Source organism: Fringilla coelebs (genome assembly GCF_963513975.1).
Source record: "Fringilla coelebs genome assembly, chromosome: 5".
In the NCBI taxonomy this organism is placed as follows: Eukaryota; Metazoa; Chordata; class Aves; order Passeriformes; family Fringillidae; genus Fringilla; species Fringilla coelebs.
In genome coordinates this window covers 45,665,638-45,680,645 of record NC_140033.1, presented here as the reverse complement: position 1 = coordinate 45,680,645, position 15,008 = coordinate 45,665,638, and the positions used below count along the sequence as shown (strand labels likewise).

At 40.4% G+C, this 15,008-nt stretch overlaps 1 protein-coding gene across 6 annotated transcripts in view; it reads left to right on the top strand.

The window, feature by feature from the left end:
* ANKS1B (ankyrin repeat and sterile alpha motif domain containing 1B) overlaps positions 1 to 15,008 on the top strand; it is a gene marked incomplete at both ends in the record, with an annotated part of 409,595 nt that overhangs the window by 377,922 nt on the left and 16,665 nt on the right. For 4 of the 6 annotated variants that reach the window (XM_084206425.1, XM_084206424.1, XM_084206423.1 and 1 more), the window contains 3 exons: positions 829 to 903; positions 5,902 to 6,030; positions 9,733 to 9,804. In XM_084206425.1, the coding sequence (XP_084062551.1) occupies positions 829 to 903; positions 5,902 to 6,030; positions 9,733 to 9,804 (276 nt within the window). The remainder of the gene's footprint in view (positions 1 to 828; positions 904 to 5,901; positions 6,031 to 9,732; positions 9,805 to 15,008) is intronic. The other 2 variants (XM_084206426.1, XM_084206427.1) reach the window with 1 other exon arrangement.

Sequence of the window (15,008 nt, the reverse complement as noted above, 5' to 3'; positions counted from 1 at the left end):
CTTTGTTTTAGTTGCCTGGCTACTGTAAAATGTTATCTTAGCTCTTGCTGAGGTGCCACAGATGCTTTATTGATGATTGTCCAAACAAAGAAGTATATAAAAGATGCTGGTGAATGCTGTGCTTGCCTAGTTCTGCTGCTTTTGCTAGAGGTGCTACAATATGCTTACTTTGCTTTGCTACTACAGATTCTCTGTAAGATAATGTAGAGGGTAGGCTGAAACCTTTCATCTACACACTGGGGTCATGGTCAATGCCAAAGGTAATATCATCTGTATCTTAGTATGCAAAGGGACTGTTGTTGGAAGGAGATGGTGGGCAGCTGCTTCACTAAACTGCAATGCATTCATTTCTGGTAATTGTTATAAAGAAAATGTATTTTTCCTGTTGATCGTGTTGCCAGATTTTTCTCTTCCTTTCTCCCTGTTAATGTCTCCAACTGAGAGAGATTTAAGTCTCGAAACTTACTTGGGATGTTGACTTCAAACTTCTTCACTGCCAAAAACTGAAAGTAACCAATATTTCTTCTGCTCTAGGCAGTTTCTATTTATGCTTGTATAACTTTATCTCTACACCATGAGCACTTCTGACTAAATTGTTTTCTTGTACTCACAGTCTGAAACCTCTTCTAAAGTCTCTGAATACGCTATGTTTCTTTTCTGTCAGTCCAAAAATATTTTCTCAGCAAATAAATAACAGAATTACTTTTTACAACTGCTTTACTTCCTTCTTTAGTGTTATTGCAAGCCTATTCCTAATTATTCTTGCCTTTTGGCAGTTGCAGTGCATTAATATTTACAAGATGAGATACAGTTTTCTGTTTATATTAGCAGTCTTCGGTCTGTGAGATCTGGACCAACCAGAATGCAGGATATCCTTTCTCCTCGATCCATCAGGTTCATAATGTAAGATACAGCGATGAATGGCTGTGTTGTCCCTCCGTGGATGTACAGTCTGTTGCCGTGCTGTTATCTCGGGTGTCGTGTCGCTGAGATGACGGAGCAGTCCGTACCTCGTGGGCCCCGTGCGGGACCGTGTGTCCGTCCGTCCGTCCGTGTGTCCTGCCGTGTGGTTGGCGTGTGTCGGCTCCGTGTGTGCGTGCGAGCGGGACGGGGGCACCGCCAGCGAGCGGCTGGCTCGCCCGGGGACATTTGGATTCTGTTCCTCGTCTTTCCGTGCGCTCCCTCTTCCGAAGCGGGAAACCGTGTGAACAGCTGGGTTTGCACAGTTTGGCCCCGCCGTGTGTCCTGCTGCCCTCTCTGTGTCGGTCTGTAGGCTTTGCCCAGCTGAGGCTGCACTCTGCCTGTGCAGGGGCACCTCGGGGGAGTTGGACTCACGGTGCCCTGAGTTTTTGTCACTTCTCTGTGGCAGTCACAAGCGCTGTGCACGTGAGAGCAAAGCTGGTGATCCATACTGCAGAATATTCGAGAGCAGCTGTAGATTTCTCCTCATTCTGTCATGCCTCCTTGGAACATCTCTGCTAGAGAGAGGTCGTTTTGGCCACCGAGCATCAGAAGTACTTTAAATCTGAAGTACACCGTGAACCTGTTTCCATTATTTCAAAGCCAAACATTTTAGGAGCTAAAAGGATTGTCTTACTCTAGGAATTAAAAAACAAGAAAATAATGAGGATTCGACTGGTCTGCAGAGCAATTAAAATTTTTATAAATTATATAATTTATAAATTTTTCAGCCAGAGCTGTTGTATCCATGTGTGCTCCAATTTGCTGTTGTCATGGTGACTAATACACGTTACCATAACCAGGCATAAGGCTTAACAGGTGAAAAGTTATAAGATGTGCTCCTTGTTAAAAATAACTGCATTCAAACCACTCAAAACCAGGCCTTCTTGGCTTTTTCTTCCTTTTAGCATGGAAGCTTTTTAACATGACATTTTTATAAAAAGACGAGGGAGGTGTTAGATTTTTATAGAAGATTTATTGAGGTTACTTCTTATCTGCGACTATCTCTGCATCCAGGTGCCTTTAATATGAGTCAAATACACTTCTCAGAGAATGGATGAGATAGGAAAATGTGCAGCAATTGTAGAAAAAAGTGTAGAGAAAATAATAGCTGTAGTCTGCTTCTCTAGCTCATTCGACATCAAGCATCCAACCTTTTCCAGAGCACTGAGAACTGCGTCTCTGCCCATTTTTGGGGTTAGGAAACGCTGCAAGAGCACAAGGTATTGGTCTCTAAGGCTATTAAAAGTTGTCATTGCAAAAGGATTGAATCCTTACCACTCTGACACCTGCCTCGAGACCATTTTCTGATTATAAATTATTTATCTGAAAAATGTAGCGCAAAAGATCTTCTTTTTCAAGTTAGTTGAGGCCAAAGAGAGGAAAGGTGCTGGTTAAAGTCATAGGGAGGTTAGAATACTAAACCACAGGCAGTACAGAAAAATCCATGTGATAAATTGCACAGCTGTCTGATGAGCTGTAAAGTTAGATGAGGAAGAAATTATCTCTTGCCTTTCTACTTCATCAGAGAGATAAATATCTCCATCCGTATATTGTGTCATAAAAAATACATAAGCTTAAATGTTTGATTATTTCTTATAATTGCAAATTAAATATTCAAACCAGAAAATCCTTATCCTATCATATCTATTTTTAAAACTGAAATCAAACATTATAGTTGGTCTTGCACAGCAATTTATTAACGTTTCTGTACTGCTAGCAAAGTGTATTAGGTGCTTCTGAAGGACTTGAATCTCAATATATCACCCATAAATTGTTCCACATCAACTCCTCAGATTTAGGGCTATTAGTAATTAATATTTTTCCACCCCGACTTGAGCCTTGTGGTTTCAAGTCTTCTCTAGGTCAAAGATGGTCCTAGAGATGGTCCTATTTTACCTGATGTTAGCTGTCATCATCACATCCTAAATCTCAGAATTTCAGTATCTGGCTAGAGCCAGTCAGCTGAGAAGCTCCCTTTCCTCTTGGTGATGTTTTTAGATGTGGATTTATAAATGCATTTAGCTCTCTAAATCTTGTTTAAAAGCGTTTCTTTCCTAAAGAAAAAAAAAAAAAGGGGGAAAGGAAATTGCATAAATTGCATGGGGAATATGTAATAGGGATTACACTTCTAAGCATCTTCATGGATCTGGGCTTTGGGGACTACCCTGCTACAACTCAGCCTAAATAGGTTATGAATACTAACAGTAGTACTGTTTAAAAGTCTGAGGAGCTTGGTAAGAAACAAAAGGAAAGGAAACCAGGAGCCACTTCTGCTGAATATTAAAAAAACACCAATGATATAGCTGTAAAAGAAAATTTTGCCTATGTATAATAACTTCTCCATCCATCATAATAGTCTATATCCGTGTGTCTAAGTGTATAAACTTTTCTTAGTAGCTGCTCCCTCTACAAGACACATGGAAGTACATGAAAGGCCTCCAGGGGCAGTGGTCTGTCAGGAACAGCAGAAATCCTGGATGTCTGCATTCCCCTAACCTCAGCTCTATTGCATGTTTAGAACATCCTAAAGCTATGTAGAGCAATCTTGGCAATTCTTCTTTGTCTAATTTAACAGTAGTAGGTAGTAAGATGTTTATACTTATAGAGCATTCAATGGATACAAACATGGTCTCCACATGGTCCCTCTCTTAAGTGCCTCATACACAAGTTTTATTAACCTGGTTGAAGATTATTTCTCATTTCTTTATCAAATTGAGCCAAAACAAGAGGTAATCATTGCTCCCCTTTTCCTGCCCTTTATTTACAGACAGAAACAATGCAGTTCTCTATGCTTTTCATACTTAATGTGCAAAAGGGAAGCAAACTGTAAAATGATGCACTCACTTTACTCCTCATGTACCCTGCCTAATCTGCCAGTGCTGTCCCTTTCCTGCAGGTGAGGGAAGCCACCTGCTGAGCAGGGCCACAGAAGGGTTTGGAGCACTACCCCTGGTCACTTGTTCTGCAGGAGCTCTGCTCCTGCCCCATGGCCATCCCTGTGCTTCCTCAGTAGAGAAACTGGTGGTCAAAAGATGCACTTTTGTAGCTTTTCTGTCCTGAATTTACTCCCTGTCCACATAGGAACCTGGCTAAATGGCCAGGATGTACCTCCTGAGCTCTGCTTCCTTACACAGAACATGCAGGAGTGTGTCCTTATTAGGGGGAAAAGAAGAACTAAATCAAGTGGTCTGTTAGCTGTGGCCTTGAACAGTTCATAAGAGGCTGCTGAGTGCACTGTGAGAATTTGTGATGTGTGCAATCCATCTTCTCTTGTTGTGAAAGACAGACTCCACTAATAAGGATGCAGATCCTTGCCCCTTGTAATATGATGGAAATCTTATTTTATGAGAAGAGCTGCCTCGTAAAGAAATCAAATTCCCCCTTCAGATTAATAAGATAGAAATTTTTATGCATTAGTGGCCAGAAGGATTCACTTTTGTGGATACAAACTGCCAAAAATTGGAGCAATTGCTCCTGCTGCTTTCCTTTCAAAATCTGATGCTGAAGTCATATCCATGGCATATAAGCAACTTAACTATGCAAAACAGAAATTACACTACTGTGTAATTGGTAGATTTGCTAATGGTGGCAGCAGTAACTAACTAGGTTCGTCTTGTTTTATGATGTTCTCTTGCTTGAAGTTGCCATATTGGCAGGGTAATGTTGATGTTTCCAGATTTATCTCTTGCTTTTCATTGCAGAGCTGTGCAAATGCGTGTCATTTCGTTATTTTGTGACACATGAAAATGATGTACTTGTTCTGTTTACTCTGTCCTGACTTAATTAGTAAGATGTGATAGATTGCAAGACTTTGAATGTCTTCGATAAGATTTTTTTCATGTGTTTTTGATGCTTAACTTCTTTTTGCCATGAAAGTCTGAACTTCTATCCATGTTCTGTGTGAAATGCTGATGACAATTCCTTGTCAGTTTCAACACATATTTTAACAATGTCACATACATAGAACATACACAGAGATAAGTGCAGATAAAGAAAGAAGTAGCCTAATCCAAATTGGAATTAACATATTGGAAAGGGTAAAATAGTTTGAGAGAGAAGAGTGGGCAGGAGAAGAAGGAGGATCAGGAAGGACAATTGTAATTGCAAAAAGACAGAGTTGTGAGAAGAGGAGCCATGACCAAAAATACACAATGGCAAGTGAGAGCCAGAGCAGCACTGCCAGGCTGGGACATTCCTGCCCTGATGCCTGCGTTGGCTCTTTTGGAGGGAAGAGAAGTGTGCTGTGAAGGGATTTGGCAGCAAACTGCACTCCTACCTGTGTTCTCTGAGGGCTTTGAGGAAAGAGGGGAGGTGACAGCTCAGAAAGGCAATCTCCTTCCTATATCAATGAGAATGATGAATTTGGAAGGACAATGTTAGTACCTCCACAATGAGGCATCAGGAGAAGGTGATCAAAGTAAATATTCGCAAAGAGATTAAAGAATGCCTTGTGTGTTTGAAGAATGTATAATAAGTCTTCAGATCAAAGCAAAGTCTGTGTTATTTAGCCATTTAGGAAAGTTAGTTATTGGTTATATGAACTGGATAATGGAAGGCGTATTAACTGTGCAGAAAATCTTGTAAAACACATAGCAGAATTTGTGAAAGGCATTTTTGTGCATCTCATGATTTTTTTCAAGTGCTCTCATCCTCATCTATGTATTGTAAACACTTGTTTTTAAGGAACATTTCCGGTGCCTAATGATTTTATTCTCAAAGCAAAGAGATTTAATTAAAGCCTCATTAAACACTACAGTAGTACTTTGGATTATAAATTAAATCATGAAAAATGTTGTAGGAGTTATGTTCCCTTATTTTAGTAACGTGGCTCTGTGTATAGAAAATAAATCCTTGTTAATTGAGCACAACAGTGGAGGGCTACTTTAGAGTGAATTTTCCTGCACATACTCTTACATCTTGAACAACTGTGATTTTCAGACAGGAGACTGGGGAGAGCCTTCAATTACCTTGCGACCTCCAAACGAAGCCACAGCATCAACGCCTGTACAATATTGGCAACATCATCCAGAGAAACTCATCTTCCAGTCATGCGATTATAAAGCCTTTGTAAGTGTTGATAAATTCAGTGGTTTGATTCGGGGTAGATGTATTAAACTTGGATTTTGGTGGGCTGTTGTGTTTTACTTTCATTTATAATATTTTTTCAGTCACTTTTAGAGAGAGAGGTCACTACTTCTGAAATGCTGTAATTGTAATAAATGAGAAACAAGGATGCACAGTACTTTTTTGCTATGAATTGTGTGATACATTGCAGTCCATGTGGCATTAGTGTTAGAGAAAGGGCACTGCGAGTAAGTGGCCGAGTGTTGTTGAAGTGACAGTGAGAGCGAGCACCCCTACTTTTCATCTCTTACAAATCCCTGTTTAGTAGCCATGAAAGGATAATAAAACATACCTAGCTCATGGCTACCTTAATGCTGTGTGCACAGCAGGTAGTGTTGCCTCGCCTGAGCTTTATACAGGTGTTTTGGGGAAAGGAAATAGAGAAAAAGGAGGTGAGGGTCCCACCCTCAACAGACAAAAAGGAAGGGAGGGTCCTGAGTGTTTTTCATCTATGGAACAAGGGCACATTCAGACCTGATGGCTACTTGAAGTACCAGTAGCAATCAGTTCCATCAGGGCAAAAATACTTATTTTTACCCCCATGTGGCTGTAGGCAGCTACCACTTCCCATCCCTGGAGAAATGGAGCTTCCCTCTACAACTAAAGACAATTAGTCTTCTCTGGTTGTTATAAATGAAACGTCTCCTGCAGCACAGAAAGTCATTGGAAGGGTTTCTTTTTTTTAATGAAAACCAGTTTTCTGAAATCCTGAATTCCCTGTCAACAAGGGAAGCTTCTGGGGAGCTGAAGAGGTACCTCAGCCCACCCTTTTAAATGCTTGCATTTCTCCTTCTGACGTTGCTGGAAGGCATTGTTGAAGCTGCTGGAGGTGCCTGCCAGCCCACTGTGTGTCTGTCCTCTCTGGAGGTGGCTTATGCACAAAGGAAAGGGGCTCAGTGGTTTGAGATGATAGCCAGGGGTTAACTGCTGGTCCAGGACGTGGGGTTGAGATCCTCTTCACTTGAAGGGCCTTGGATCTTTGGTGCTTTTTAGGATAATGCTTTGTTCACTAAATACCGCTGCATTTTGGGGAACATTTGGAGGCTGCTGGATCGGATTTAAAGCATATCTGGAAAGGCAGGAATTAGAGACTAAATGCAGGTGAGATGGAGCCTGGCTCCCTCTGAGGAGGGGCAGAAGGGGTGTTACAGACCTGTCTCTTCTGGAGCACATCTGTATCTTCCATTGGACCCTTATGGGGTTAAAAATTGCCATGCACGCAGTGATCATCCCTGGACAGCAACTAGCACCTCTGCCTTGCTCAGCACGATGGTCAAGAACCACTCACCTGCTCTCAGTCTTGTTCTCCTACTGTTCAAAACCTCCTTGCTGACCTCAGATTGAAAAGGAAGGTTAGCAACTCCTGGTTGTTTAAATGTTTTTCATAGTTTTCAGTGAAGTGAACTATCTCGAGTGCCTTTTCTCTTTTTGCATGATCCAGCAGTAAATTCATAATCTAATGTTACCTTTGTAGTAGATTGGAAGATGGATCATTAAAGAAATGAAGTTGGAATGACCAGGAAAATCCAAGTTAGTGATGATTAAGGAAAGAGTTTCCTTTCCTAAGGACCAGGTGTCACCCCTTGTTTCAGCTCCTTGAGTTGTATTGCCCTCAGCTTTATAGAGTAAAACCCTGGCTTGTAAGTTATGATTGGGGTAGCTTTCACTCCATGCCACACCTATCAGTTAAACTGTTGGATGTTCTCTGTATTGCTCCCACATGCCCTGGGTGTTTGAGAAGAGCTGTTTCCAAAAGCACAGAATGGCAAAAGGAAGCAGAATTTCTTCCAAGAGTTTCAGATTTTTCTGACAACTAAATGGGATGGTTCTGCTGAGATTTGTGTGTCTATTCCACAGTCAGCCTTGGGTAGTATTTCTGAAATCCTCAGCTGAGGCTTTTTGCTGCTGTGCAGATGGAACAGGTGCTCTCCTTCTCTTTCTTCCTCTTCTGCCTTAAGCAAAAAGCACTGCTTTTTTGCCCTGGTGCCTGACCAACTAGTAGCTTTCAAGGAAAAAACAATTTGTTTTACTGTAGTCTATAAAAAAAATGAGAGGAAAAAAACAACAAACAACCCCCAAAGCAAAACAAAAAAACACCCAACCAACCAACCCAAAAACTGAAGACATTAATTGCAACCTGCCCAGAGAAGGCTAAGGATTCCAGATGTGTAAGACAGCAGGATTCAGAAAAATACAGTTAAGTTCAATATGGTTTTGTTTACTCTTCTGATTTCAGAGCTTGCTTTAAATATGTTGTTTTTCTTTTCAAGGGCAGCATCAAACTGTCCCATCAAATTAATGCCCAAAGCCCTATTCACATCACCAGCAAGGCCCCAGCTGGACTCACAGCTGCTCAGTTTATGAATCTTTCACATCTGCAGTCCTCTAGGAATGCCCTTCATTCATTCCTTTATGCTTGTGCTTATCTGGCAGTGTTGGTGTTGCTCACTGGCCCATTTATAATGCCCTATAAAGTGTTTCTCAATAATTGCTGTGTTGGCTACTGTCTGCATTGAAATATTTATGCATTTTCTTGCAGGTCAGAGACTCCTGCCGTACACAGTGTAAACCGAAGGCTTTAAAGGAAACATCTCAGTTTAGGTCAGGAGACCAGAGAAGGGAACCAGTACACTCTGTGCTCAGTTCCAGCTTGCATTCCTCTGTAACTGAAGTTCATTTGGATAGGTTCTTGTCTAAGCTGAAGCTGGTTCATCATCTGGTTGGGTCAGCTAGGCTGTTTCTGAGAGGAGACATTCTGGTAGAGACAGGTCAGCAGCCCTGGGTTGCAGCATCCTCTGGAAAGTGCCTTCCACAGAGAAAGTGCTTTCTCTCCTCCTGCAGCCTGCTTACCGTATTCTCACAGTGGCATGACTTACCTTCAGCTCCCATGTTGCTCATTTAGAGCTGGAGATTCAGGAGAAGCTGTGGCTTTGTGCTGCAGTGAGAATACAGAGAGAATACAGGCTGTGTCGCTGAGGCACTGCCTGCCTTGTTATCCCTAGGGATGAGCAGGCTCTCCCAGGGGTTCCTCGCAGTGAGCTGAGCCAGGACACAGCACCCTCACACAGCCTCCTCCAGATCACTGAGGGCTTCAAAATAATAGCTCAGGGTCAGCCTTTCCTTAGGAAGAAATCATGTTTTAAGCTAGTTTTAGTACAGATTTATCGTCTCTCTCTGCTGACATCAGGCTCTATTTGCACATAAATTAGTTACAGAGTGAGTACACCGAGGTTAAGATCACTGCTGGCCTTCTCATCCACACAACAATGGGAGTTTGGCAGATGGCAGCTAAAAAAAGCAAATTCTCCATTTTACAATCAAATGGTTTTTTTTGAGATGGAATCTGTAGTAGTTGTTTGTTGTTTCAGTAACTAAAATGGTAAGCTAGATGACTTTCAGATATTGTTTCAAAGAACTCCAGCTGGTTCGATACACTTGTTGCTGTGCATTCTTGTTTCATGGGTTGATTAACGCATTAGTTTAGATGATTTGTCAAAGAACTGCAGAGTGAAAAAGATCTAAAGCAATATGTTAAGAAATTGATTGCTACCACTAGGGGTTTTTAAGCATTTTTTGTGCATTTCTGCAGATGTTTGTCAGTTCTGGAATTTCAGTTACTCTAAATTCAATGTATTTTTGTTCTAGTATTTAGGTTCTATGCTGGTAAAAGAGTTGAGAGGCACAGAGTCAACACAGGATGCATGTGCAAAGATGAGGGTAAGTTTGTAAACCTACTCCTTCTCTATTGTAATAGTACTAAATAACTGTGATTGCTTGTACTGTGCCCTTTTTGCTTTTGTAATGTACTGGTATCCATTTCCTTTCCTTGCTTTTACATTGATATTCAATAGGAAATCTATTCTGTCTTATATCTTAATTTGAAGTAATACCAAAATTTAAAGATAAATTTTTATTTTGCATGTTGTATCCAACAAAAAACCCCAAATGTTTATGTTATGTTTCTCATGAATCTTTGAGTATGTTTCAAAGTACTGTCCACACAATTTAGCATGCCAATATCCAATTCTTATATAAACAGAGTTTATAGCTTTTAAATTATCATCTAGATTGAATTTTCAATGTTAAATATGTAGTAGTAAATATATAACATGTTACCAAACACATTGGTTTTTCCATATGGTCTAATCCAACAGTCACATAATCCTATGGATAATTTTTACTCAGTATGTATTTCCTTTAATTATGAGTTACTTATATGCTTTTTGAATAAAGGGTGAAGTGGGGTGTAACTCAGTTTCATCTCATGGTGGAAAAGCAGCTAGGTTTCCTTCAGACTGTTAAGAATATGTTTTCCTGTGGCTCTTTGGCCAGATACTGGTTTGTAGAAAATTACAGTAGTCCATCTCCAAGAAACATTACTGCTGGAAATGCAAAACGAGCCATAGCCTGATATTCCCAACTGTAGTTGTAATAAGAACACACCTGTTCACAGCCATGGTGAACAGATCATGGGCTGGCATGATTAATTAATGAAGTAAAGAATTGTTTGCTAATCTACCCAAACGTGTACAATTACCCAGATGAATGAGCAAAATCTTTTCTTCTGTGTATCAAATGTCCCTTCTGCAAGATGTCTCTGAGCACAAGAGGTGGCATTCAGATCAGAAAGCTGGAAGATGTGTAAAATCCATGCAATCAGACAACCATTCCTGCTGGTTACACGTGTGCAGCACGCAGACCACGCAAGCTGGTTTAGCTAAGGGCTGCTAATTCACAATTACAATTGCCTGAGATGTGAGGTTTTCAGCTAATTACATGCTAATCATTCCTTACCTGGGCTTAAACTCCTCTGAAAAAAACCCCAGCAATTTGACACAGAGGGATCTACAATCACATGCACGTGTTCTGGGGAGTTAATTGAGGCTGCAGGCATCCCATCTTCCAATCCAGTCTTGAAGCTGTCAGGCTTAGCAGTTCAATTGTTTGGGCATATTCATGTTCAGAAATTAGGGCAGAATTTGGCGCTATAGTAGCATATGACAACTTCAGTAAGTTTTCTGACTGAACTAGGAGACTTAACATCAAAAAAGGCACTTTAAATAATTTATAGGCATTTTAATCTATATTTCTATAAGTAATATCTTTGGCCAATTAAAATTATACAACCGAAAAAGCTAAGTGTTTGAAAACAGATTTAATTTAAAATACACACTTCCTATATAAATAGTGCAGTTGCACTAGTTTTCTATAGTGCCATACAGGACACTTATATAATACAGTGATGGTGCTTATGTACATTTGGTTTCTACATTCTCTTTTGAAACAGTTGCTCTGTGAGAGTGTTTATTTTGTGGTTTGAGGGTTTTTTCATTGCAAAGATATTTGAATAAAACAGTTTTTAATCAGGATTTCATCTATTCTTTCTATGTAGTCCTTTTAATCATTTTCCTATTCAAGTCAAAAGCAAAAATGTTTGACTTAATGGGAACAAATTATTATTTTAGTCTGTTTCCCAGTGAGAAAAATGTATATTTTTCCAAAACTTTCTCCCTCTGGATGTCTCCTGAAAGTTGTTGTCAGTGAATTGGGAGTCCAGGTTGTCCAAAGTCGTCCTGAAATTTTGCTGTGATGTTCATTATTTTATTTAGGTAACCTGGGGTTGTCATTGAAAAGCTGGTTTCTGTTGTAGTTACATTTTACTTTAAATGTATTGAAAAATACATTTGATTTACAAGAAAGAGAAGTGAAAAGCTGGATGTATTATTTTCTGGCTCTCAGGTACTGAATTCTTTACACTTGTACAGTGCCTCTAGAATCAGCAAGACCTTTACATAGGGTTTACTATTGTGATTGAACAATATTTTTTTTATTCTAGTACTTTATTTGTTATTCCATGCACATATTGCAAGACTATAGCCTGCTGCAATGTGAAACTTTGGGTATGGAGGGGTTATATGTCACATATAAACTTGTACCAGGTGGAGGTCACTCCCCACAATTTTTTTTAATCTTTCTGGACTCAGCCACATAATGGCTTTATGGAGAATGGATGCAAATTAGGTACCTAATTTTTCTGTCAATGTGGCTTTTGATTCTCCATCTTTAACCTAATTCTGCTGTCAAAAATGTTGACATTCACTGGATGTCTTGCAGTCAGCAGGTGCACAAGGATGAAAGAAGTGTATCAGTGAAAAAAAATCTTGGTCTTCCTTAATCATTTATAAATACAGGGAAACAACAAAAATGGCATGTTTGCTGACTGCAGATCCCTCACTGTTAGTTGTAGATGCTCCCAGGGCTTTCAATTATTGCAATTGATGGTTTTGGTTCTCCAGGGAAGTGTCGTGTGGATATCCCTTGTGTCTCTTTGCAGAGAGGCTTACAGCAGCCTCCTTCTTACAGCTTAAAAGTGAAAGGAGATCCTAAATCTTCTATAATGCAAAAAAACCCAACAAAAATAATAATTTTTAAAAAAGGAAAACAAAAGGGCAACAACAAAAAAAACCTGGGAACCTTTACCTTAATAACTCTTCTTGGAAATCCACTGTGCTTCTCAGCAGTGTGCTCTAGCAGGGCAGTTGATGGATTTGTTTGGGGAAAATCATGCAGACGCAATATCTGGAGCTCAACACTGGGGTCAAGGTTATACATGTTTTTTTTTCCCCATCCAAACAGCAGAATCATGTAACTACACTAAATTATGTATATTTGTCAAGAACTTCACTTTTCTATTAATATATTTGCACTCCTTTATATTTTACAGTTTCTTATTTGTTTCCAGCTATTTTCTCTCACAAACTCCCTCTCTAGTGGACAGCGCTGTCTCCTTATCTCCATTCCCACCCACTGTAAACTGATCTTTCCTACTTGGAGATTAAATCTTGCTGTCCAGGCCAGAGTAGATTTATTAATTATACTTGAGAGATTCCTTCAAGGAATTAGGAATTCATCTTTTTCAGTGTGAAATGGGAAATTCTGCAAGTTGCGTTTTCAGTCAGATCGCTGCCTTCATCGCAATTTATCATAGGAACATGAAGGGAGAATAAGATGTGTTTGCATCAAAATAAAGGCAAGGATTAAAGTTAATTTTGAGCTAGAAAGAGACTCGTTCTCTATAGAAGACTTCATTTGGCATTTACAGATCGGAATTCCTTGACCAGGTGGGAAGGGGATTGTTTTATATTTACTGGCGTGAGCACAGCAACAAGGTAGATTCTTTCTTTGCAGCTGTGTTAAATCACTGATGTTGCATACACCAACTGAACAGTCCAAACCAGTCAAATATTTACTGCAGCAGAAGGGAACTTAAATTTGGTTCTTGGATCCTGCCACCCTCCTGACTATTATATTTCTTTCTTAAATATTTTCTTGCTAGGAATAGGTTCTTAAATTTCAGGTCAAAGTTCTGAGGAACCAGCAGTATAATTCTGTTCACAAAGCAGATGAAATGTCTTGCTGACTTAAGACCAAAATGTCAAAGTTGGAGTTGCTATAAAATCTGATTCTCTTATCTCTGGAGAGGAAAGTGAGGCAGAGTTGACTCACTGAAAACAGGCAGCATCTAGGACCTTTCTTCCTCCTTTCATTTCTTCTTATGTAAAGAATGAAGTGAATTTAGATGGCAATCTCCTTGTTTCTTCTAAACCCTTTCTTACTTTTCAATCTCTGTTTCATTTTTCCTCCAAAAGTAGAAGTCTGCATATGTCTCCTGGTGAAACTCCCTGGGCAAATACCATGTCAGCATCAAACACTATTTTGGGATTTAGATTCTTCAGTCTCTGCTCTTTTGAGACTTGCAGCTCTGCCTCTCTCTTGTGGCCACTGCTTTCAGAGGGTCTGCAGTGGAACAGGCACATGGATATTACTCAAAAGGAAAAAATAAGTGGTGGTGGAAGATCTTATGAACATTCAGTCTCTATGAACACCCACATCATGCTGTACCTTGTGTTCAGAGGATTGTACGTACTTGAACTCTGGCTGAAAGGAATCTAAAGGGCAGTTGGAATGCAGAGGGATGTTTAGAGATATTGCAAAAGAAAAAAACCACCTCACTCTCAACTAGGTGCATTACAGGTGCACCCCAGGTGCAATGTTCATATTAAGAATGTAGCTTGGAGGCATCCACTAATTGCAGAGCAGTCAAGAGTTTTGTACCACGAGGATTGCAGATGCAGTTTTATTCCAAAAAGCGTTAAATTATGTCAGTAAATGCATTTTTAAACTTTTCGGACTGAGAGAAGTTAGTAAGTATTTGTTAAAAGGCAGATTGTACACCTGTATGTAAATATTTGTTAAAAGGCCAATTGGCTTCAAAACTAACAGGTCATATGTGGACTTAGACTTTTGATTTCAATTTCATCTCATGCATGATCTTGCCACAGTGACTCACTCAAGCTCCTCTTCCCCAGCTGGCCCAAGACTGTCCCACTCTACTCCGCGCTGGTGCAGCCCCACCTTGAGTGCTGTGTGCAGGTTTGGGCACCACGCTTTGAGAGGGAAATAAAGCTGCTAGAGAGCACCCAAAGGAGGGCCATGGGAATGTTGAAGGGCCTCGAGGGGAAGCTTTATGAGGAGCAGCTGAGGACCCTTGATTTGTTCAGCCTGGAGCAGAGGAGACTGAGGCTGCTCCTGCATGGCAGTCTGCATCTTCCTCATGATGGGAAGAGGAGGGGCAGGACTGCTCTCTCCTCTGTGCTGGTCACTGACAGGACCAAGGGAATGGCCTGAAGTTGTGTCATGGGAGACTCAGGGTGGCATTAGAAAAGGGTCCTTCCCCCAGAGGGTGTTTGGGAACAGCTCCCCAGGGCAGTGGTGTCACTTTTGGGGTGGCACTCTGTTGGGCCAGGAGTTGGATTGGATTCAATTATTCTTCTGGTTCCCTTCCAACTGAGAATTCACTGATTCTGTGAACTATTTAGTGAAGTTTTGTAAGCCTTAAATAAATACCAGACTTACTGGTA